The sequence below is a fragment of the Argiope bruennichi genome, chromosome 1 (genome assembly GCF_947563725.1).
Source record: "Argiope bruennichi chromosome 1, qqArgBrue1.1, whole genome shotgun sequence".
Classification (NCBI taxonomy): Eukaryota; Metazoa; Arthropoda; class Arachnida; order Araneae; family Araneidae; genus Argiope; species Argiope bruennichi.
Genome location: NC_079151.1, coordinates 2,278,306 through 2,305,664, shown reverse-complemented (window position 1 = coordinate 2,305,664; position 27,359 = coordinate 2,278,306). Strand labels below are relative to the sequence as shown.

General features: G+C 28.9%; 1 protein-coding gene and 1 long non-coding RNA gene across 2 annotated transcripts in view; both read right to left on the bottom strand.

The window, feature by feature from the left end:
- Nucleotides 1-1,628: 1,628 nt before the first annotated feature.
- On the bottom strand, nt 1,629-15,570 carry LOC129962001 (sterol O-acyltransferase 1-like). The gene is made up of 8 exons (XM_056075663.1): nt 15,557-15,570; nt 15,291-15,398; nt 13,059-13,210; nt 9,744-9,871; nt 6,615-6,690; nt 4,350-4,449; nt 2,137-2,312; nt 1,629-1,744 (listed from the first exon to the last, which is right to left on the bottom strand). The coding sequence occupies exons 1-8, from the start codon at nt 15,568-15,570 to the stop codon at nt 1,629-1,631; spliced, it is 870 nt and encodes a 289-aa protein (XP_055931638.1).
- A 10,920-nt stretch (nt 15,571-26,490) lies between these two features.
- LOC129970154 (uncharacterized) overlaps nt 26,491-27,359 on the bottom strand; it is an 89,919-nt gene continuing 89,050 nt past the window's right edge. The window contains exon 3 of the long non-coding RNA XR_008784743.1: nt 26,491-26,795. This is a non-coding gene — a long non-coding RNA (uncharacterized LOC129970154). The remainder of the gene's footprint in view (nt 26,796-27,359) is intronic.

Sequence of the window (27,359 nt, the reverse complement as noted above, 5' to 3'; positions counted from 1 at the left end):
ACCTTTTTAATGGAGTTCAGCTCCATGACGTCAGAGCTCTATTATGTCCAGTTCATTCACCTTCTAAATAACGCGATTTTCATTTTTTATTCGTCTATAAACTACTCAGCTATTAATTAGAATCCTTCTTCTCTAGCATGAAACAATGAACGAAAATCATGCGATTACGTATTGGAAGAAACAATGAAACCGATTTCCGTTTCATTCACAGCAATGAAAATATTATTGTGAAATATTCTCCAAAATACATTTAAAACCTAATTATATATATATATAGGTCTAAAAATCTTACAGGAATTAAATTCTGAATCATTGAAAAGATGAAAAAGATAATTGTCTGGTTATTAAAACGATGCAAAAAAAATATTTTTCATATAAATAATTTCATTCATTTTCATATAAAAATATAAATATTTTTTCAGAAGTTACCTCAAAAATCTAAATTATTTTAATTAATTTAAATTTAAATTAAAATTTCATAGAAATCACTCTGAAATGCCCATTCATACTTCTCAAAATCTGAGCAAAATTTAGTAACTCGAGGTCATTTAGAGCGCGCCCACATTCATACATATCAATAGTAGAGATGGGATTCACATGAGAAATAAACCGAAATGACTAGGATATCACTGTGAAATACGATGTACATTAGAAGGTCCATTACACTAACAGCTCTGTTTTCAGCGAGGAAGCCTTGAGACTTTATTAGAAAATTTCACTTATACAACATACAAAAAACCTTGGAGGGGTATTAAAGAAAGCTTTAATATCTCTCACAATTTGAAGTTAACAAATTATTTTTGAGAAAATCATAAATATAATTATTATAAGATATTTAATTGAAGTTAAATACAACCAACATACTGAACGAAACATCTAATCGCCGAAGGCCTGTAATTGTCAATTAAATGAACACTCCAATCTATTATAATTTTAAAAATTGTAAACATTTATTGTAAATATATCGAAAAAATATTGGAAAAGAAAAGATATCTACATATAACAATTATAAATGAAATTATAAAATTTGTATGTATAAAAATAGTCCTTGCAATTAAATTTAATAAAAAAATTCGCTTAAATTTAATAAAGTAATCTTGTTTTTTAGAAGTTCTAACCACCACAACAAAAAAATGGAGTTTAATATTTAAGGAAATCAATCAAGTTATTCAGAATTTTATGGGAAAGAAATATACAATCAATATCTGTATTTGATTTCTAGCAATGAAAATTTTAAATTGTTCGCTAATATTAGGATGTATCTATAGAAAACGGTATTTAATCTTATACAATATCGATGTTTAAAACTAGGACAGCTAATGTAAGTAAGAATTTTTTTGTTCATCCTCAAAAATTCTATGAAGCTTCCAGTAAGATGGTTCTTTTTTTTTGTTTGTTTGTTTCATTTACTGCATTAGAATAAACTCAAAAAGGAAGCAAGTAACTAATTGTTTTCAGCTATATTACTTTTTTGGTGGTGAATCATAGACTAATTACTCTGACCCGTTCGAAGGCATACGGAAAAGAATGATTGGACTGCCGTGACAGCAACACTGCCGGGAACTGGGGTTGTTTCCTAAGGGCCATCACCGGCTACGGTACAACCCTTCCCTAAGAAGCACGTCCCATCATCGATGGGAACTAGCCACCCCAACATTTTGTATACCTACAAGGGTGGCGAGAACCAACCACCATGCCAAACGCTTCTCACTTTCAATTACGAGGTGCTCCCCCGTGGGACTTCCTGGTTATGAAAGCAGAAAATCTCGTTACATTAACAAAACTAATCATGATAAAACTGAATACTGAAATTCAAACAAAGGCATGAGAAATACCAGACTCATCTAACAAGTGAGATTGATTTTTTTTAAAGAATTTTGAAAATTACATTTATCACTCACATAAAGCAAAAAAAAAAAAAAGAAAAACGTGTTTAAAATCTACATAACAAAAAATCTTAGAAAAGGTCACTCCATCAGCAGTTATTCTGAACATTTATAAACATATGAAATCAGCACGCAACTAGAAAGATACTTACGTCATAAAACAACCTGTCGCCAAACCTCAGCATTTCAGCAAAAGCATTCTGCAAACAGTGTAATATGCGATAAAACGTTAAGAACGAGATCATATTACCTGCGAAGATTGCAATAGCCAACAAACCCACAAAATGAGTGATGGGTATGGGTTCAATGCCCGACTTGTTGAAGCTATTCGCTAAAAAACAAATGTAGACAATATAGTCACCCAATACAATAAGAAATGATTGCAAAAGATTCCAGGCAACGAAACCCCAGCGAATACCAGATGTTCTGAAAATAAAAGAAAAAGTGAAACACTTTTACAAACTTTTATTTAACGTGACTTTTCCATATTTTTAACCAGAGGGAGTAGTCTTTCAAAAATTTTCACTCACAGTCCCTAATAAAGCTGTTAACCCAGAGAGCACCCTGCATGGTATTGACCTATTTTAATTATGATATATTCAACTTTGTCGTGAATTTACCATTTTTACTGAATGCATCGTGTCATTCTTGGCGAGTTTTTTTGGCGACCCATCTCTGACTTGTGTAAAAAGTATCCGAAAATCGAATTAGTATTTTTGACACGTTTTTCTCAACTGATTCAAACAAAAATTTGCTTAAAACTGCTTTTTGTAGTTACAAAATCCCATGCTAAATTTGATATTTTTAAGTCACTGCGTTTTTAAGTTTATCGCGTTTATTTGTTTCTGAAAATACAAACCAATAAGTAGTCAACCTCTTGTTGAATTTCTCTCTAAACTAGATACGTAATTACAATACAGTTGCTAAATTTATGTACTGAGTTTTATACATCTCTCTTCGTTTTGTAGTTATCGTGTTAGCTTGTGCTCTAACAGCCGTACAGACAGACTTCCTCAGAACGGATTTTACAGAAAAGTTGACAGATGGCCAGATATTTTTTAATTGTATTAGTCGAACTAGAATTCTTCGAACGTATTTTGAAAAAAAAAATCCGTTCGAAAAAATGCACAAATTTTGTGCAAACACTATATACTAGCTCAAAGCTTTTTTGAGTTATATTTGTCACAGACAGACGTAATGTCAAAAATGTGTTTTCCAAACTCAAGAATTTAAGTTTAACATATATTCATTTAAATCTAGAGTAAAATTTTTTTTAACGATTGCAATACTTTTTCTACGTGAGGAAATAAAAATGGAACTTTATAATCAATTTTTAACGCACTATAGAGTTTTCAAATTAAGTATACTTGTAAATTAGTAAATTATGCAATATTTAAATATTTCAGAATATAATTATCATACTGCATTTTTTTTTCTGCAATAGTATCACTATCTCATAGTGAATTTGAGAAAAAAATTTGTCTCAAAATTCACTGATGTTTGTGTTAATGAATTATAAAATAATTAAAATAAGAAAATTCCTTTTTTATTACATTCACACAAGATCGCTTCTGAAATAATTTTTTTACTTAAATTTATTTTAAATCTAAGTTTGTTTTTTTTTTAAAAAAAAGAAATCAATTTACATCGATGCTTCCTAAAAGAACTATTCACCACTGATGAACTTGACTCAATAGTTAAAGTTTTAACATCTCATTTGATATGCAGATGAATTTTATTTCAGTATCGAATGAATTTATGAATAATTAAAATATTTAGAATTTTAAAACATTTATCAAATTAAGGAAAGGATTTTTTAATACTATTTCTACTACGATTTCGTGTATTTTTATTTCTTATATTGAATAAAGGAAAATGAATGAATGTGTTCATGCTATTTTAAAATCTCATCTATGCAACAGAAAAATTCTCACAAATTCATATATATTGTTTGTAAACAACATACCATTGCATAGCAAGTAATATCGTCCTTTATTTCTGTTTTCCAAATATTAAAACTGGAGGAAATAATTGAATTTTTCGCAATTAGTAGCGAATATGGTACGATTTTTATTACATAGACATAGCATGTAGGTCTCATGTTCATACTAAATAGGAAAAGGGGAAAAAAAAGAATCCCCCACAATCACTCATGCTTGCAAAAAATAAAAATCAGTTTTTTTATTCCATGATGAAATTTGGAAAACAGAGGTGTGTGGTTATTATCTTGTAAGTCGCAGTACATTGCACGTAAATTAACGAATGTAATTTTTTTTTCTATTATAGAGATGATATTTTAAAGCGACAGAAATATATTAAAGCATTTTTCAAGAATTTGTCTAATTTTATTGATGATATATATATATATAAACATATGCATAACTGACTTGCAAAATTCGTAGCTGCAAATTCGTAAAATATCATAAATGAAAGAACGAATGCAAGAATTTTTCCTTCTTTTACCTTGGATAGCTATCCCTGTAAATTAATGTCGGTGCAAATAAAAAATATATCAGTTTTCCTACTTCTGGACAAGGAGGTGAGTTTGATTCCTCATCATCATCTGAAAAAAAATCTTAAACGTAGCTTTTTAATTTTTTAATATGAAAAAAAAAACAGTACAAATAACAGTACTTATAAAAAGTAAAGAAAAAAGTAGAGATCATTAAAAGCTACCAAAATTGCGAAATTTCTTTAATAATTACTTTTAGGCATGATTATTTTAACTTCTTAACGTATATAAAACATTAAAAAATGATAAAATTAAAAAAAACTGGAAAGCTTTTCTAACATTAGGCATAATTGCTTGTTACGATTCATACGCAGTACTAAAGATTTAATTACTTTTAACCTGATAGTGATTGTTGGTTGCATATTCTCTGTATATTATTTGGTGCAGCATGCAAATTTAAAAATTATTCAAAACTCATGATAAGGCAAATTATTTGACCCTCAAAAATCAGATCTAGTATGTTTTTCGGTAGTACTCAGAAAGAGGTTTATCAAACTTTTAATTCTATTTTTAAATAAAAATTGATTAATAAATTTGTTTTTTTTTCCTAGGCAGCTTTGGCGCATGCTATAGCCAAAAAACCACTTTTACAATACTCTTAATTTCGAAAAGTTGATTTTTCAGTAATACCAATTTTAATTAACGAAGTAATTGCGTAAAGTAAAGATGCTTAAAGTATTATCACAATACCATTGTTCGATTCTAGATTTATTTATTGTTTATTAATGGAAGGCTTTTTAATAAATCGCTATCAATATTTTAAATAAGTAAAAAAAAAAATTAACTGTCATATTCATACTGCGCATGATAAGAGCGGATTTACACTAAAGAAACTTTAACGTTTAGTTTGATTAAGTTGAATTTATTTTCTGTAGGTGTTTAAAATAAGTGCTTTTGCAGATTCTATCAAAAGAACATTATGTGCAATGACTACACTGAGAAAGGATCTCATTGTTTTGAATCGTAATTAGATGATTCGGAAAACATCAGAGCCACACTCCACACTTTAATTCGAGAATGTCTTGAATATTCAGAAAAATCGAGTCTCATATTTATAATCTTTTCTTCTCAAAGCCGAGATATCACAATAGGATTAAAAGTCTTGGGAATTCCTATAATCATCTTATTTGTAGTATTAAAATTTTCAGTGGGACACATTTTTGCTACTGAAATACTAAATAGTGCAATATTCGAACTCAATTAAGATTTGCGCACTGGGAAAGCAACTGAATGAATCATCGTCATCCTTGTAACCTGTAGTAAGTGAAATATTTTATCAAGATTTGACATTAAATATCAGCTATTGGTGTTCTAAGCAGATTTTTATCGAAAAACGCAGGTAGAAATGTGTAGCTAGTGTTACACATACATAAAGTAGAAATGACTGATTAAAAAGTGAAATCAAAATAGACATTGGTGATTCAATTCTTTATGATAGGTACTCTTAAAGGCAAGCATCAACAATATCAGAAGATTTATATTGCTTTGAATGAATTGATTCTGCTAGAGATCCTGAGCATTTCAAGCATATTTCCGGCAGCAACTGACATATTAGAAACTGGATTATCAATCTTGGATTAGACTGCGCTGGCTTGGGGAAAGGTTTAAGATCTGGATTCGTGGCAAAGAATTCCAGATGCAAGTGGACTTGGTTACGTTGAATCTGACATCGAGGACCGAACATCCTCCGAATACTATGGTGACATTTGGAGCAGGTAAGTACCAAATCTTTTAAGTATTCTGCATCCCAAATAACCCTCGTGATGCTCCTGTCAATACTCCTTCGTACAGTGGTTGGCGGGGTGGCCGGCTGTGTACACAAGAGGACCTCGTGATGCATTAAAAGAAAGCGTCAATATAACTTATTCAAACTAAATCTAACCAAACCTTATGTTATAAAAACTGAAATTTGAATTAATAATGCGAGACCTGTGGATTAGGAGAGGGCCACATTTTTTGCCAGTCTGTACTTTATTCTGATTTTCTTTTAAATCTTTTGATGTTAATGATGGTTGCACACGATAATTTATACATGAATTACAGTCGTATAGCTATTTTCTTATATCGTATATGCAATCTAACTTTATTAAAATTGTCATTCTAACGATAAACACCAGAAACGAAAATTTTCTTAATTTTTAACGGCATTGTATAATTTTATGGCTTTAGCAGGATTGAATCACGAAAAATACGAATCAATTGAGATTTCACAATACCTTCATGGAGCTTATACTTTAAAACTCTGGTAATGTTTTCTCGAACAAATGCATAACTCTTCATAAAAAGTCTAGACTGAAATGGAAGAAATACAAAACATATGTTAATATAGATATAAAGCGAAATAAAATATATATAAGTAAAAATTGATACAAAAAATGCTAATATTTTTCCTTTCCAATTTAATATCAATGACAATGAATGAAACGATGAAAATGAAATTTGCAGATAAAATATAAAAAAGATATTTCAAAACTATGAGAGATCAAATAATTTGAAAATCATAATTGTCTTAACTATATTTTTACTTGACAAAATGCTTTTTATCCAGGCATCAGTATGTTATAATAAGAAATAGATCTGTCTTATCAATCAATATCTGCTATCAACGCTGTAGTCTATGTTGCTCTATATTTTACGTCGTCATTATTGGCTTATCTTCATCAGATAGTTCCAAAATGTTGAATATTTCTTACTATACATCAAGGGATATAAACCATTTTTAATTGGACGTCAATAAACATTACGAGAATTAAAAATTTAGAGAGCATAAGGAAAATAAAGTTCGTTTTCCTTAGATTTCTAAAACATTTTTGAATGAATAAATGCATTATAAAAAGGCAGATGATATTATTAGCTTGTATTAAAAAACTGTGATGACTACGAATAATCTATCACTATATGTTCCAAAAAGACTTGTTTTGGATTAATTTGCATAACTTTTCCACTCTATTTCCAAGAATTTTTTTTTCGTCGTTCATGATTCTGCAAATTTTTTATCTAATTCAATTGCACAGACTTTCTCTTTTATTGAGCTAACGAAAATGAGAATTCGTTTTAAATTAAGAAAATATAAAACATTTTTCAACTCACTGGAATACAATCCCTTTCATCAAATGCTCTGTTTTGAAAATTATCTCTGCCAAAAGCATCTATTGTATTTCCAATACAATCTTTATTTTTATAAGACTTAGCATTCCTTTATAAATCAATGCTTTGTCATATATCATGTGCTGACTAACCACAGAATTTAGACCAATAAAAATGAAATGCCAACTTCTTTTACTTTCATTTTTCAACAGCTAAACAATACTGATGAAATCTTATATTTTTTCTTTTGGTTAAATTATTCTTTGGTTGTAGGCGAGAATTGGCCTTTGTCAAAAGTTTTGGCTCTATAATTTGCTTCCTACATATAAAACATAACTTTAAATCAAAGTCTTTGAAAAGCACTTTTTGATAGATATTACAGCTTGCATTCATTTTGCTCATATTGCTTCTTTTTCTATAACTTCTTACTTATGAAAGCATTTCCTTATTGAGTCTGTGCATTTTCAATCTTTTTTTATCTATCAATTGATAATCTATTAATAAAGTCATTAATACCTTGTTTATCAGGAGGTACATATTCACAGACACTAAGGAAATACTGATAATCTGGAAGCAAATCATCGAAAACTTCAGTGATGAGCATATGGTCACGTATATGTCCCGTAGATTGCTTTAGTTTTAAGTTCTAATTTCTTTTAAACTGGAAATACATTCCGGCATTTGTTTTCCATCGCAAGTAGCATTAAAAATCTTTTTGTAACATACACATACTCACTTTGGATTTGTGCTGATACAAAAAACATATTACTTTAGCAATATTACAGGTCCATTTTCATTCCAGCTAGCTGTGATATCTTATGAATTTAAATAACTTTTCTTGCATTCAGTTAGCTGTTTTATGTCTTCCTCTAAATCGTCATTTATTGCTGGAGCAGTTTTTTTAAATATTCTAAAATAATTCTTCGCTCTGTAAAATTACTTTTGCTTGGAATTTCCATAAATTTCAGTTCTGAGCTCCTTTAGAAAGCAATAATTCAGTACTATTACTTGATTCAATCTCACTATTGTTGTTTCAATCTTAAGTTCAACTATCTACTAAACCTAACGTTTTATTCCTCTGTTTAATTTCAACAAATTTATTTATAACTATAGCAGATATATGGTACCTGAATCCATTATCTGTTAAACTTTTAACCATTTTACTAGATAAGCGATTTTTACTGGATTTCAGATTTGTAAAAAAAACTACTTTCTTATAACCATAAATAATTAACTTGAAAAAGAAATTTATAATCTACAAACTATATACATAAATGTTTTTTTTTCTGATCTTGATATTTAAACTGGTTCCATGTAATAATTAATGACCCTTACAATTGAATATTGAACACTTGTAGTTTAGTTACCACATTATATTGCCTATTATGTACACTATCAGCGAAATAAAAATAAATAAGGCCTCCGAAGGCATAATTCAATTACTATCAAGTATCATATCAAGATACCACTGAGCTAAATAATACAGAAGCGAAAAAAGAATTCTTTAAAACCACATAAAAATATGAAAAGAACTCGTATGCAATAATAATTCATTTACTCTCAATTGTTATTTTTATTGAATGGCAACACGTGGAACTCAAATATTGCGCGAAATGCTAATGCATAAGCCTGGTGTTTAATTAATAATTAAGTCCCGTAGGTCAACTTGGAAAAAAAAGTTTATTCAGTAAAATAAATAAATAGAAAACACACTAAAATTAGAAAAGTTGCACAGATCAATTTTCAGTTACAAACTTCAAGTTACGATAATTAGAAAGGTACTGAACTCTAGAATGATACAAAAATTATAGCTCTCCAATTGCAAACAAAATTATGATGATTCCTAAAATTTCCCAACTATTAATTCTAATTTATCATTTAGAATCAAGTTAATAAAAATTAATTCGAATTTTAAAATAGCTTTAAAAAAAATTCCATTTGGGATAATCCATCTGTGACCCATATTTCATCTCGATATACAATATAAAACGATCCAAGATTGCAAAGCGACGATTAAAACGAACATAAAGATAAACCAGATCTTTTATATATTTAGAATATCATCCCTAAATGGTTTTGCAATTTATTAATTAATAGATTTCTGATGTTTCACCGAATGAGAGAAGTATTAATTATAACATAACGTAAATGTAAGAGAAATAAAGACAACATTAAATTCTTATTTAACTTTTAACTTGTATACTCTATTAACTCTTATTTATGTATACTTGGTTTATAAAAAAGAATACAATACCGACCTGTTCCATTACTAACGCGCAAGATGATGCGGGTGGTATATTGCAGTCTATGATTATTTTTGGTGGAATTATCAGCAAAGCCGCTTCATACAAAACGAATAAAATGCAAAACATCAAATCATAAAGGCCTATAAAGAGATTAAAATATCCATTAATTTCATATCTACTCATGTTTATCCATTGTTTTTGTTTCATACGAAGTGAATAAAGTGCAAAATATTGAATCACAAAATCTATAAAGAGATTAAAGTATCCATCGTTATACATACAGAGCTCTAAATATTGAGCGATCATAAATTCTTTAATTCAGAAACGTTCTTTAATTTAATTTAAAATTAATTCTTTAATTTAAACGTAAGCCACTTTATACCAATTTTCCAGAAAAATGAAAAATAAAAATGGAAAAACTTTAATTCGTTGTTTGAGGATTTATATTCATATTAACCAGAATAAATTATAAAAAGTGTATTCTTAATAAATTTACCTACTTATGACTTGATGTAAAATCAGATTTTGTATATAAAATTGTTGTAACTGGAAAATCGTCTTTTTTAAATTTCATTCCTTTGGTACTGAAAAGCAGAATTATAAAACACCTTTCAGGATTGAATAAAGGATGAGTAAATTATAGTACTGGTGTAAACTTGATATCTTCTTTGCGAAGAAATTGCGAGTTATTTCCTTTATATCAAATAATGAGTTTAAGAAAGTTAGATATGCGCTACATTGGTGATACGTAAAATATCCAATGGCTATTCAGTCTCAAATCTAGTGTTATGGGGCACGCATTTCAGACATTATTCCTCCAAGGATCTTGTAGCGAATGCCTATCATCTTTCCATATGAATCTGTAAACTACAGTCTCCGTCGAGGCTGTGTGTGACGTAATGGCGCGCTGCACATCATCCGGGTATTGACACGCACGATGCTTCTAAAAAGCTATTCTCTCCGTTTTCTTCGGAATGTTCGCTCACTCGCCTCGGTGAAGCTTGTAGTGAATCAAAATTATTTGTTTCATTTCTTAAGTTTAAAAGTAAATAAAATTATTTTTCTAACATGTTGCAATAATTGGAGTCAACCACAACTGCACGTAACCCTAATTACGACATCCTCAAAGCTTATTCATTTTTGGTCTTAAAAGAAATTCATAATTCAAGAGGTTATACTCTGAATTAGATGACACATTTTTTAGGAGGGAGGATATGGTCATTTCCATTCACATGACAACTGAGAAATTTAAAGTCACATTCAGGCGTTCTTTTTTAAATCTTTTAAATGAATTGCTATTTTAACTGAATCCTTTAACGACGTATCATGCATTAAATACAGAATTTACGTTCTTTAATTCTGTATACGCTTATTTAAAATTAATAAAAATATTAATTTAAAAAACAAAAATCAATTAAATTCTCTTAAGAATATGAGATGCTCTTTTCTTTTTTGAAGCAATAGCAATAGAAGTAAAAAATAAAACGTAGCATTTAATTGAAAGCTAGAATAAATTTATGGTTAAATACAGATTTAAAAATGAGAAATTCCCTAAGATTACTATGCTACCCTATCGGTTTAATTCCACCAGGAATTAAAACCGGTAGGGTAGCAAAAAACTGTTTATTCTATTCATTCATTAAAAACAAAATATTAAAAAAAATCTGCACTGTTATGTTTTTGCATTCAACTTTTAAATAATTTCAATAAAAGCGTTATCAAATTGCATGAGTACATAACCAATAACTGAGATTTTCAGCTTTTTTCAAAATAACGACCCGTTTTGAAACTATATTGGAGCTCTTTTAGGATTCAACTTTCAATTTAGAACGCGATTAAAAAATGCAGGTGAAAAGTGAACCACCATATCCTCTTCAAACCTCCGTCCAACTCTAGCAGGAGGATGCTCAATGGATTTGCCATACAACAGACCAGCGTTCAATCGAATCTCTATCCAGCAACCTTTTCAATCTTTAAGCCAAATATGACTCTTGCGCCAAATAAACTACAGAAAAACAACAACAATCAATCTTTAAACTGAACTCTTGGCCATAAACGACGATTCGGTATGAAGGAAATATTGGAATGTAATTTAGTTAGTTTTTCCAGAGTTTATTTATTTATTTTTATAATTTCAAAGAAAAATTTATTTTTGTCATGGAAAGTTCACACATAACAACAACAACAAAAAAAAAATACACTAAAAAATCCAAGTAGAATTTAAAGGATTAAAAAAAATCCAATTAGAATTTTAGGGAATTAAAAAAAATTCAAATAGAATAGGGAAAGCTTTAGAGAGAAATACAGCGCATCTTGGCATACAAATCCTGTAAAGATGAATGAAGTAGCATAAGTATATTTGCTGAATCAAGTCCTAAAAATGATTTATTCAAATGATCATTTTTGGAAAGATGTACTTGAAGTCTGAGTCTGAATTTTGTAGTGCTAACATGGTCTTTTGCATTTCTTTATACACAAAGCGAGACTAACTGGAAGGAATAAGTTTTAGTTATGGTATTTGAGATCATTTTAAAGACCTGAATCTCATAACTAAAAATAAATATCTTAAGGTTCTCTAAAGTCTTATTTGATTAGTTAAAAATTACTTCCAAAAGCAAAATATAAAATGTAAATCACAGTTCAAAGAAATTAGTGCGTTTTAATATTAAAAATATGACACCAAAGTATCTGGAAATTTAAATTTCATATTTCATAAAAATTATGTCTAAATGTTCCGAGCAGAAAACACATTCAGCTCTCGATTCTACCAGTTTCACAAGCATATGAAAAATTCTATCATCATATGAAGCCTTTGTCTTTTGTGCACAACGTTCTCTTTCGTTATAGAAATTTTAAATATAAGATCTTAATCACAAAATAATTAAATTATACATTTTCTAAGGAACTATATAACAATCAGTTTTTCCATTTGCAACTTAACACTAAACTTTGAATTTGAAAGTCATAAAATATGCTGATTTTTTCCTTTTAAATGTAACATGCTTTGAAAAATGATCAAAGATCTAGCAAAGCAACACTGACTTCAAAATTAAATATGTTTATTTCAAAATGTTTTTGAACATTTTGGAAAATATTTCTTTTTAGAAAGCTTAAAAATATAAAATAATAACGAAAATACAAATTAACTTTTTATAAAGAGGATGAATAGTATCACTTGAATCATATGAATATTATCTTACTATCATCATATCTTTCACTTGAGACAACACAAATCATTTCATTTCTACTTTATCCCATATTTTTCTGGACTATTCATTATTTCAATGGCATATTTATTTAAGATACCCAAAAATACTTAATACTTACCCTTCTTCTTCGCAAATGCTCTAGAAGAAGCCCAGAATCGAAAGACAGGATGTAAAAAGAAAACAATCGATAAGTTGATGCCAATCCATACGGCAGTAACAATGTGAAACTGACCAAATGACCATGAAACCAATGCTAAATCTCTTGTTAACCTAAAATTTAAATCACAATAAAATAAAATAACGAATAGAATGCAACAATTATTCATAAAATCATTATTTAAATTAAAAAAAAACTTTATTTGAATTGGATTATGGACTTAAAAAACTAAGGGATATATTCGATCATGTTGCGTAAATAATTTTTAAGTATCAACTATTTTTAAAATATATTTTTGTATTAAGGTAGTTGGGTCGACCTAAAAGCCTCAATGGGAGTAAAGGTTTATATAAAAAAACAAATGAAAAATTAAAACATAGTTCAATTTAGCTTTGTTCGAATAATGTTACTATAAGAAATTATTTGGAACAGATTTCTCAATTTTTAGCAAATAAAAGAACAAATGAAAAATTAAAAAATAGTTCAATTTAGTTTTGTTCGCATAATGCTACTACAAGATATTATTTGGAACAGATTTCTCAATTTTGAACCATGATCAAATGAATAAAAAGGAGCAAAATAAGTAATTTTAAAGGTGGAAATATGTTTAACTATAAACAATTTACTAACATATTTTTAAAATAAGATTAAATTTAATTATAATTATAAAAACTGCACCTGACTGGAACACAAATATCTTCTTGAAGTGGAATAGCACAGAAAATAGTTATAATGCAGTTATAATAAATAGTATTCCTCAAAAGCTAGACTGAGAAGAAGGCAAAACATGAACACACTATTTCAATTAAAAATTTCAAATGTTTATCCAAAGAGAACATAAAAAAATGTGGTTATGTGATTTTAGAAAATAATTCGAGAAAGAAATAAAAAAAAATGATATAGAACATATGACATTGTATTAATGTAATATGTTTTATAAAAAGTTAATTATGTATATTATTGTGCTTAAATATAAATAATCAACAATAAAATCTGCGTTCAGTGAATTTATTTCGTCAACTCTGTACAGTTAAAATGTTTAGATTATCCAAATATCATAATAAAATTCACATAAAAATTTGCGTCACAAAAGTGTAAAAATCCATCACATATATGAAGACATAAAATAAAGTATATGTCATAAAGAGTGAAGAAATATGAGCGAATAGAAATTTTCATCAAATCAGTAAAAATAAAAAAGGGATTATTCCAAATATTTTAAATAAATGGAAGCAGAGTAATAAAAAAGAAGAAAAAAAAACGATTAAAATTCAATTTATAAGAATTTATCGTCCAATTAATAATAGAAAAAATATTGTCAATGAACGAATAAAATAATGCAAATGATAATTTGCCCTGAACAAAAGGGAGGAAAATATGGATATCATGCTGTATAGTTTTCTTTAAATTGTTAATCAGTGAATACCTTTCAAAATTGAATTAGGTTTATAACAATATTAAAATTTTTACATGCGGATTATCATCATTAGGCTTTATATGATATTTAAAAGTAAAAACCTTTATTATAAATTGATCAGTGATCCAGTTTAAATTTGTGCATATCATAAATGATCAACTGGCGCATTTCTATATTCTGCGGCATGATTCAGATCACATTGTTTACTGATTTTCAACCCTCCTTTGTATGTTTTTTTTTGTGAAATAAATCAGGATAATTCCTGCTCTAGATTAAAGGAAATCTTCAATGTCCCTCTCTTCTAAATTCCTCCACTCATTATCGTATTTATTAGGAAAAAAGAAAAGAAAAGAAAAAGAAATCAGATGTGTTATAAAAAATATTCAAGAAATAGAAAGTTTCTTCCAACCACAACAAGCAGCGAAATGACAAATTCAAACCTCCTATAATGATTGTGACATTTAATTTCTTTGACAGCTACGTTCCTTATTACACAATAGTTGTGAAAAAAGTCAATAAATTTACAGTACACCTGTTTTCAGTACATTTTTTGTTCACTAGATGTTATGATGGAAATTTCTATCATCATGCAAAGAAGGGTTAAGTAATGGTATGCTTACGTATTGTGGTTAATAAACAAGTCTATGGTAGGCGAATAAAATAAAAGAATTGTATGTTTATATATACATTTTTTTCAAATGAAGATTACAGCATAGTAACTTCTAGAAACTGAATGCAAACGGAATCTAAGAAAGAAAAAAAAATCTGGTACTTACCGTTCGACATTAAAGTAATAGAAGATAGCGATGTGCAGGTACAGGAATACAAAAAAAGCAAGAATTAAGTTGTATAAAGAGCGTACGTTAGGACTTCTCCAAAGATTTCTGAATAGAAACGGAAAATCAATAATAATAATAATAAAAACTTTTTTAAAATGCTTAATATTTTTAATTTTTGACATTTAAGCATAAAATCAGTTAGAAATTCTTAAGAATTTCTTGATACATTTTATTCGAAATCAAAATTATTTAAAATTGCATACTTTGAAAAAACCATGTTTAAATTTCAGGTGGTATCAACATGCTTGCAATTTTATTTCTTCGTATGCGCAAGTGCATATATAGACATTTTTATTAAAAATTAAACGACACTAAGATTCTCTAAAAATTTGCCATTTTAGATATCGCCGAATTCAAAATAAATCTAATGAAACTATTCATTGAAGCTACTTTTATTAATATGCATAAACTCAGAATAACTTTAATTTTAATTTTTCTACTCTTTCAATTAATCTTTAATTTATAATTAAAATTATCGTGTAATACGGTAATTATTTTTCTGAAATTATTTACAACGCAAAATTAAATTTATCAAGCCACATACTCCGAATTTTAACACACATTTAAATTCTAGTCAAATTTAGTTAAATTGATTGATAAAATAATAAATTAAGTTTTGAAATATTAGAATATTGCTTTTTTATCGAAAGTACGCAGGTATAAAAATTTTCTAATTTCCAGCATATCAAATGCATGTTAAAATGGAATAACAATCGTCAGTCCTTCTGAACATGAAATAAATCAAATTTAAATTGAATAAAAATTCGTTTTTGAAACTATTTCTGCAGACATTTTCGTATTTGTAAAATAGCATATGTTTTATCGTGTACTATAAATGAGAATTAAGAAAATAATATAAACACAACGAAACTGCATGCATCCATAAAATATATATTAGGATTTTGCAGGAATTTCGTAAAAGAAAAAAGTCCCTGTTTTGAAACCTGACTGAGTCTTCTTTACTCTGTTATGAAGTTAGGATAACTGAGCGATATTCACAATTTTTTTAAAATCTCTATTGACACTCACGTTAAATAAAAAACATCGCAAATATTTTCAATTATCGCAGTTAATTAGCTTCGAAATGACCTCGAATTCAGTAAAAAATGGGAAAAAAATTGCAAAGGAATACAGAATACAATTTAAAGATAAAATAAAACTTATTATTCTGGAGCATATCGTAACATACAAGAATAGAAAAACTGTCCACAACTTGTAGGGCATTTCAAAATTCTTCTATGTATTCGAAGAATATTTGAGAATAATTATTCAGAAATGTAAAGAAAGATCTATTATTCTTTAGAAACATAAATTAGTAATAAACAACATTTAAAATGAAACATTGAATCAAGCCACCATCAAAAAGATTTGAACCATGGTTAATCACATCGAGTTCAATATTCAACTAAGACAAGATGGCTGGTGACTTATAAACAAATCTAGGAATCTTGAGCTTTCATTTGAAATTATATATATTAAGTGGTTGTAGTCAAGGAACTATTCTTTGGTTTTCCTCGTAATTTTAAATATTTTGAAACAATAGTATTTATTAAACTTAAAAGTTATCAGAATTAATGATACTTTAGCAAAAATATTTAATGGCATGGCATCTAAAATAAAACATCATTTTCATGGTTATCTGAATGGAGAAAAATATATTTAAATTAAAGTAATAATCTTATGACTTACGTTAAAGTTCAATTTCTTAAAACAAATTCTTTTCTTCGTAATTCCCTCAGAGCTTCAGAATATCTGAAAAATATTTTAGATGAATAAATGTGGATGGAAAACTACAGGCTGAATATGGCGTCGTTCCCTGGTTATGAAAATTCATTCAGCAAAAAAATATATTTAAACAAACAACTATTTTTTGTAAATTATTAATAATTTTATAGGCTGATTGTCAGTTAATTGCAACATAATTTTTATTGCTAGTGTAAAAGTGAAACTCTGCCACATATCTTTCGTTACGCAATAAATTTCTTAGCGCTATATACTTTTATCTATGGAACTACCTATGGATTCTCTAATTCTCACACTCGACTTGCATTTTTACCCCTTCCGACGCCATGAAAGGATGATTTATAAGAACAAATCCAATTTAAGTGATTATTGTCGTCACTTATTCCACCGAGAATCTCAATTTCAAATTCTTGTCTCAGGAACAATGTTTGAAAAGTCTGAAAAGTTTGTTCTGTATAGGCATACAATTCAGGTCTCCTTGAAACGTTTCTGTCCTAGATGCCTGACATGTTTCCCTTGGTGCAATACGAATTCATTTTGCAGAAATGCGCTAAAAAATAATAAACGAGATACAGAAATGTATTACTTCTTTTAACCTGCCACTTGTTGGAAAGTCATCAACAGAACCAGATTTTTAAACTTATTTAATCAATTTTTGATATTAGCTGTTTAAAATAGAGTTCACGACTCATTCCAGTTCTATAGAAATGGCTAATTTCTTTCATGAAACCATATCGTGCTTTATGTCTCACTAATGAAATTTCTTGAAGAATTAATTTTCGATTTAATGCTTTTTGCTCGGCATTTCTATGAAGAGACATTGCCTACAGATGGCGCTACTAATTTATCGTTTTGTTTCCTAATTAAGACCTTCATATAGCGGTACTAGTTCACTGCTTGGTTTCTTACTTTTAATTAATTAATTTCGCCTCTCAGAGAATCACTTATCGTTGGAATTTTAGAACTTTTTATGTTTTTAAATCACATTTGTGTAATACAACTTATATTTATTCTTTTAACCTTTTGTATACTTTATATCCGCATTTTTACGACTTTAACTGCATGTTATGACCTGTAAATGCCTCTAAAAGAAAATGTAAATATGTGGTAAATATTAAAATATATTTTAAAATCAAGCTACATTATATTCATTGGATTTTACCAAACATGCAGCAGCTTTAAAAATATTGCAGTATTCTGTTTGTATGACGGATTTGAATGTTTGAGGTACTTAGTTGGTTTTGAAATGATACCGATTCCCTTTACAGTATTATAATCCTCGTCAAATAAGGCAAAAGAGAACAATAGTGTATTTCACATATAGTATATTAATAAGAGATATAATTACTGTTTTGAGACATAGGAAAAAACCTTATCTGTGATTGAAAGATTTGATGCTGTAGAATTAATATGTATTGAATTTTTTAAATAATTTTGTTGTCACCCTGTAACTCATTTATTTTGCCAAAAATATGCTAATTGAAATCATGTATTGTTTTTACTAAAAAATTTAATGCTGAAAATGTTAAGAAAAATTGACTTTTAATACTATTTACATTATGAATCTGACAGCAAGGCATTTAATTATATATTAAATGTCTATTAAAGTTTTAAAATTTAAGTTTGATCAGATTTTAAAGATTTAACTTAAGCTGAAATTAATCAGAGATAAAATATTTCATGAAAAGATAGAAATAGAATACAATTATAGACATTCATAGTTGTTAGTTGTCGTTATCAATAATTTCTTTAAAGTTTTGCCAGAAAATATCTCTACATTTCTTGCATCCTTAAACTAAAAATAATAGTAAATATTCCTTAAAATTCACTAAATTGCATCAATTAGGTGCATCATTATAAATATACCCACATTAAATCTATCGAGTCAGAAAATTACAGCGTGAAGTTTGGCTTGCAATGATAAGGACTGTTATTGCTTTCGCCTGACCCTTGATAGAGTGGAGTTCGCTGAAGACACGGAACTATAATACTAAAACGTTTTTGAGACACTTTGTATACTAAAAAGATATTGAGAGGAAAAGCACGAAGGACATAAAAATTCACAAGGAAAAGCGATATAAATAGAAATAAAAATGCAAACAAAATATGATAAATGTAAAATTTATTTATTAATGGGAGATTTCTAGATTAACATTGTCTATTTCGTTCTTTGCATTTTAGAGGCATTTTTCTTCACTATTAATGAACTATAAAAATCCGGCATATTACAAGATATTAAATCAAAAAGAAAGTATCTAAACGCTCCATTGATATTATAAGTCACTAAAACATACATAATATTACATTATAACGAAATAATGTAGCAAAAAATGCTCCAATTTCTAATTACATTTTAAAATACATCTCCGCTTTTTTAAGAATTAACTTATTTCTTACATGTGTTTTGAAAATTTTTTCAAAATTCAGATGTATAAAAAGTTTTGATTTTCTTGGAGACAAAATTGTGTTGAATAAATATAAAAATAATTTTCTGTTTTAAGAGCCATAAAAAAAAACTAAAAATAATAAAAATGCTTACTTGGGTAACGATGGCTTATTTATAAAATCGTTTTGAGGTTTTTTATGTTTTAATTCAAGTTCCACGATTATTCTATTATGGCCTTTCTGGAGCTTGGCGTCGACATCATCCAAAATATCACTACTCGGATCCTAATAAAGCAATGTATATATTAAGAATATTCAAATGAAAAAAAAAATCAATTTTTCATTCAATAAATGAAATTGACAGAATATCTCTCTCTATCTATCTCCTCGTCATCTGACCGCGGTTCAAAATGACGAGGTCCGACCCAAAGTAACCCTAGTGTTGCTTTACAACGGGACGTTAATATAACTAAACTAAGATCCGAACTAGAAGAGACAGCATTCCTTCAATGCATTATAATGGAACAGGAGACAGTGGAAGCGAACAGTAATGGCACCCATTTATTGACATTCAGTAGATGAGAATTAAAAAAATAAACGCAAACAACAAATCTGGATTTATCTCTTTTATACCAATGAGAAGCCAACCACGTAAATACTCTCCAGTTTGACTCGATGCCATTCGCATTCATGGAGCAAATGCAAGTAAAAAGAAGTTGCAAAAGAATTTTAAAAAGTTTTAGAATCACTAATGTATGCATATTCTGCAAATAAGACCGCTGGCCGGAATTAATTAGTTTTTTCAAAAGAATATGAAACATCTCGGTACATTGAAAGTTTCGAACCATAAAAAGAGCATAGAAACAAAGATTTCAGAAAAACATCAGGAATAATTCAGTGTATTTTTTATTAATATAAAAAGGCCTTGAGAAACTAGCGCATTGTTGAAATATTTAATGATATTTAAAAGGAATTTATAGTGCAGGATATTATTTTACATATTTATTGATCATTATAAGGGAATATTATGTAAACAAAATTGAACTTATGCTACTTGCATGCCATCCAGTTTGTTGAAAGCACCAAAACTACTAACAAGATTTGTAAAGAATCTGAAAAATGACTATTGCCTAAAATTACTCTCCACCGATAGCTTCCGTATTTCCGAAACGGAAATTTTCAGATAAAACTTTTAATTCGAGTCATTCCACCTCAAACAGAAAAGATATATTTTTAAAGAATAAATTTGAAAATTTTTAATCAATTGGAAAACACTCATGAAATATTCCTCAGTCCAGAAAGTATAGTAATTAATTGATTCATTTACCTGCAGCATTTGCCTTAGTTCCCAAGGCTCTATATCTCGAGCCTTCTTTCCGATCTCCACCCTGCTAGACATGATCCTCAACCCTCTACTCTTGAACACCAACCCTGAATGTGATAAATTTCATACAGAACGATCAACATAAAAGCAAATACAAGAAGTGCACAACAGGTGCGAGCTCGACGGCAGTAAGCAAACAATTTTAGACAGAACACGTGTTCGGTTAAAATCCTTTTCACTACGAAACAATCGTCTGCTCCTAAATAGCAAATATCTGTGTTTAGTTTTACGTTTATTCCTTTCAGTAATTATAATAAAGCTAAGGTCCTATGTTTTGATTTTGTTATTTGCATTTTCAAATAAATATGCATTAAAAATTTATAAGGCATATTTTTTGCAACTTGAGCAATTTATTATTCAATGATAAAAGATTTTGAATAGATGATAATGGCAATTGCAAATATCACTGCATTCCCAGATTTTCAAAACTTTAAAGCTTAATATTAAAAGACCCCTTTAAATAAGCAATTTCAAAACAATCACATAGTTCTTATCTGGATATAAATGCCTTTTTGGCAATTTGAAAGTTTATGAAGGCAATTAAGATGCGATGTTATTTCCAAACACTTTTGTGAACAAACTAAAATTAAATCAACGCCAAGGAAGAGAGATACAAATTTAACTACGAGATTGATGAAACAGAACAATACTTAAAAGATGCAAATCAACGTTCCCATTTATTTTTTTGATTTAAAAAAAAATTAGATTCTATGTGTGTGTGGGGGGGGGGGGTATCTATCAAACAATACGTTTCGTAGTCTTTCGATCGGAATAATGTTATTAAAAGAAGATCCCATCACCTTCATCTCTTTTTTTTTTTTTAAGAAAGAAAGTTTTGATTACTTATTCATTTGCAAGCCTGCTTGCTTTTATGAATGTATGAAGCTACACTGAGGAAGTGTTTTCTACTCACCAACAAATCCTCTCAAGTTTTAGTATTTTTCTACAATGGAGAACAAAGAGAATGAATTATTGATTACAATTTATGGAAGCAAAACACAAAATTTGTGTTCTTATAAAGCTTACCATGTAATGAAATGCAATGCAATTTTGCTTTTTAAATGGAATAAATATATAAAATTTTGTTTTTCAGATCAAATTTCTTTTAACATTGGAGATAATAATTTAGAAATCACTATATTAATATATTGTTATTCATAAGAACACAAAATTCTTTTCATAAATGCATAAAATTATAAATAATGGCGCTCATACCGATTTCGGGATTATTTTTATTTTAATCCATGGAAATTTCTATTCTAAGCTTTACAAGAGACTTAAATTTTTATGCTAATATATATATATATATATATATATATATGTATGTATGTAATGATATCTAGTTGAAACATGATTTCCTAATTTTATTTTCATTCAGCCCATCTTATTTTTCTTCCGAAACATTCTCTTGCATCCTGATTTAATTCTTACTTTTTGTTTTGTTTATTGAATTATAACACATTCGAAGTAAAACTGCCGATTCCATAACAACGAAGGGATAAAAATATTAAAATTCTTTTCAAAACACTCCTTTCCAAGTCTGCTCGTGTCCAAGAAATCCCTACCAAAATCTCATAGTAAAATCAATGAACAGAAAAATTTTGCTCTTATGTCGCGATGTAGATAGACGAATTTCTATCACATTTTCGATGTCCATAATACAACTCTCGTGGTAAAATAAATCAAAGTTAAAATTTCAAATATACGTATATATATTCTTATAATTAAATGAACGTAAATTGATATGTAGGAACCTGACCAAAGGATAATTTTATCTTAACATTTTAGCTTTTGAAGTTGCAAAATAGTTACACACATATAAATATTCCAAAATTCGAAGTGAATACGGTACTGAAAATTAAATCGATCCCTCCCCCCCCCCCTACCGATCAAGACAGAACATAAAAATTAATGCAACATCAGAAATTACCTTTTTACATGATATATACCTAGCCTCTGTTTTTATCGACTCTGAATCAATTAACGAATAAATGATCGAGGAAAATTCAGCTGGAAGTAATGGAAGACATTTTCCATTTTATCACTTCAGGTTATTTAGCATTTAGATGGTAATAAAAGAGAAAATGCAGAACTCCAAAGAGCGAATTCTACGCTATGAACGGATGACTCAAACCTCGTATTGAATATTAACTTCGAACCTCCATTACATCTAACTTTAAATTAAATTATCTAAATGCAGTTTTAATGGTCATTCAAACAGTCCATAAAGAGAAATTATTCAATTCTCCAAGTTTTTAATTAATTGAATTACCAGCTTATCGCAGAAAAATCCACATAAATACGGAAGCCTGGTTAGCAAACTGGATGTCAACTGAAAGACGAATCGGCTCCAACAGAAATTCAAGAATGTGTTACAATTTAAATTAAAGTTCTAAATTATTCCTTTTTTTCCCCACCTTGCAGTTTTACTTGGAACGTATATTAATTTCGCGCGATAAGGAAAAGTAATGCACACAATTTCGAATTTCTGCCGATTCTTAACATTCCAGCGGGAGCGCGTATAACAGAATTTATAATAAAGTATAATTTCATTTAACTTTTAACCTTAGGGCAGTAAGAAATCACAATTTCGACTATTCTTCCTGCCTTTAATTGAAGTTTAGAATTCGAGAATTTAAAAAAAAGTTTTATATTACATATACACACGACCCTTAAATCAAGTTCGTGCTCAAGTAGTGCAGTAATTTTTTAAAAATTTACTTACAATCAATTGCCATATTATTCTAAAAGATCTGCGATTACTGCCAAGTGATTTTATAGATGGTATATTTTGAACTATTTATAAAATGACCTTAAACAGATTAATTAAAAAGAAAAGCACAACCAAGCTTCGAATAAGTAAACGATGTACCAGCAAAGAGAAAAAGTGCAAACCTCCAAAAATGACTCGAATAAAAAAGTTTAGCTACGAGTTTTCCCAGAATTTTATGTTTTGAGCATTCGAAACGCATTTACTTGAATTGCAATAAATTGAATACTGAAATCCAATCTTGACCCTTTATCATATTTAAATGTTAATCGTTTTCTTATTCCCATAGCCGTTATTTTGCTAATGAGAATATTTGAAATTTATCAAACCCGAACTTTTTCTAAAAAAATTCTCCTTCTAATGATTTTTACTACAAGAGGCCACATTCCGTTACTATACCGTCGGTCATTTAGGATATATGGAATATATTTGAAAATTCAAATATTTTCAGATTATTTTATTACATTGTTTCCGTCCTTTTTAATAAATTATTAAACTTAACCTTACTACAACCTACAGTTGATGATCAAACCAGTTAAATCTTACAAGTTTATGTGCCAAACGCTCCGCTCCTTTCTTGTTGGTATAGATGACGCCTAACTGAGAGAAAAAGTTACCATTTCATTTCTTAAGTCAAGAATCGAAAGATAAGTTGCTATAATATTATAATATATAACTTTAAACATCTTAATGAATATTATTTTTATTATTGATCACTGTTTTTAGCGAAGCTTCTTTTATTTATGTCTCCCTTGCCACGAGCGAAGGAAGCGATTAGTTTTACCAATATTTTCGATGATATCGTAATTATTTTTTCAATTTAACAAACTAGTTAAAATTTAAATCGCTGAATTAAAGAAACTGCCTCTAATTCACGGGATATTATATAATTGAATAGTAACTAATTAAAAGTTGAAATTTCATTTTTTCCCACTTGTTTGATGCTTGTCACGCATCTTATTCCTACCCAGTTCCAGTTATTCTAATAATTTAAAAGGTGAGTGCTTTTAGCATACAGTTCCGGATTTTCTGATATTTACTGAGCAGGCTACAAGGTTGATAACGACTCGAAAATTCGTCAACATTCAAAAACATTATTTTTTCGACTGTCATTTAAAGTAACGTTGCCCGAAATGTAGAGATCTTTGTGCATTATTGCTTTTAAAACTTTACCGGGAATTTTCGCAAAATAACAAAATTAAAATCTGGAAACGATCCTATTCGAGATCAAGGAGTCATATTTCTCATTTTATGGGAGCAAACTTGACGACATACGCGTAAAGTTTCGGTCATCAAATATTAAAACAATACAGGGATGTGAATAAAGAATTCGTCGTACACCAGAGAACATGCTTTAAAAGGGATAAAGAACAATTAAACTCGCTTTACGATATTTAAATATAAATCTATTACTTAAATCCATTTTAAACGACCATTTAAACTAACAAAAAAAGGCCTGATTTTATCAGCGCGGGGAGCTCACATTATTTGTATGATTTTAATAAGACTAAGCATTTGGGCCTTTCATACTACTTCATTGCGACTTTGGAGAGCTCAATTAAAAAAATTTACAGAAAACAAATTACGTTTTTTTGAAAAAGAGAGATTTCAATGATTTGATTTGCAAGAGGAGAGTCTTATTTAAAACGACACGCCCAATTAAGCATTAATATCAAAGATGCATAACTCTAGTCGCTTTGGCGCAGATAAAATTTTGAATTTCCACGAGAGAGATTAAACGTCAACCGGTTTGTACTTTCAGAAGCATGTAAAAGTGCTAATTCAAAAATGCAACCTTTTAAATATATTTAATTTTTCTACGTTTTAATTTTAACTGCAATTTTGATTTCAAGCGTTTGGCAAGAAGGCGAATATAAAAAACAAATGCACCATTATTAAGAGTTTGGGGATGGTTTCTATAACATTTTTTCACTTAACATATGTAAATTACCAACATCAGCGCAAATGCCTGTCTAAGATACCTTTACTGACGATAGTTTTTAGAATACAGTTATGATATCGATGATATGAAATAAGTTTGTTGATAGCGAATCAAAAACTGTACATATCATATTTCCATTTTCGTTCAAACTAGGAATTTTGTGAAATAAAAAAACTATCCGAAAGTACCTGGTATAAATATTAAATACAACAATGCTCAAATAGCGAAGTGAAAATATTAATCGCATTTCACTTCTGTTCTTCAGGGATAATAATTAGAATTTATACTGTTTAAATTCAATTATTATGTTTAAATAAAATCCCTCTACTCCAATCTCATTTAAATGACAATTTAAAATAAGAATATAAGGCTTGATTTTGATAATTATTTAAATTTTTCTAAACTTAAGATAAAACCTATATATATTATATATATACTCCCTATATAAGATGGCAAATTTGTCTTAAAAGTCAACAAACTAATTTCTTTAAATGGGAAGAAGATAATTCGCTTGAAACAGGAAGTAGAAACTACAACTACAAATTTAGAATAATACCAGATTTCCATAATTGAAGGAGCTTTAGCGCAAATAAAAGAACACAACACAGACCTACTGACCACACAGCAGTCGCATGCCAGCTCATAAAACGGCGTCTGGATGCGAGCGATGCGGGTTTATGGGTGCCTTTTGGCGGCTGTCTATATCCCCTTTTCTTTTGTAGGAGAAAGATGAAGTTATATTTTTTTTTTCTTTCGTCACTTCCTAAAAATAGATAATAGTTAAATTTAAATTACAAAATAATGTGGAAGCTCTTGCATGTTTTTACAAAAAGATATTCTTGCATATTGTGAAAGTCCAATGTCTATATCTGTGATAAGTCCTAATGATTTAAAGAATGAAGAAATCCAACACAAAAGATATTTCAACATAGTCTCATTCCGAAGAACAAGCAAAGGAAAAAGTCCAAGAAAGTGGAGAAGAAAGTGTGTTTAAGTCTTCTGAGAAAAAAAAAATGTCCATTGTTCATGGATCAGTAACAAATTCAGCAGATTGTCCTTTCAAATGTCAACAGGTGTCCTTGATTAATACACTATCAATTCAGTCACTTGTAAAAGGTCCTTCATTGAGAGGAGTTTCAGACCTGCACTCCTGTCCGGTATGACCAGCAAAAGTTTCTTCAGCCCAGCTGAATGTTCTTCACTCTCGCTGAATGGTAACTCCAATTGTATGGATAAAGGAAGAAAAATATTAATAACAATGCATATAAAAGGTATCAAAAATATATTAAAACGACAAATAATGGACTAAAAGACCGCATTAGATTATTTTGACATGCGAATCATCTGTGTTAACCAAAGTTAATAATTTCAACGTCTGAAATTAACACTTAACAAGAAGTGAAAGTCACAACACGATAAGGATTGGCCAAATACCAGCTCGCGATCTATCTATGTGCTATGCGAGTATGGTTTAGATTTTTGTTAATTACTTTCTTAAATATTTACCTCATAAAACAGGAATACGTCTCATGAACGAGAATTCTACAATGATATTTCAGTAGCGGGTGCTGTCGACAAGAAGCAAGCCATAAACAAACTAAACTTTCATATCATTAATAAATATAGAGACAGAAACCGCACAACGGATTTATCTGCCTTTGTGGGAAAATAAGCGTGTTCACCGACTGATACTTATTTAAATGGAGAAAGTTTATAATCAGTTTGAACCAGACTTCAAAAATTTAGAGAGTCGTACTTACATTTGGACTACCAGAAAAATTC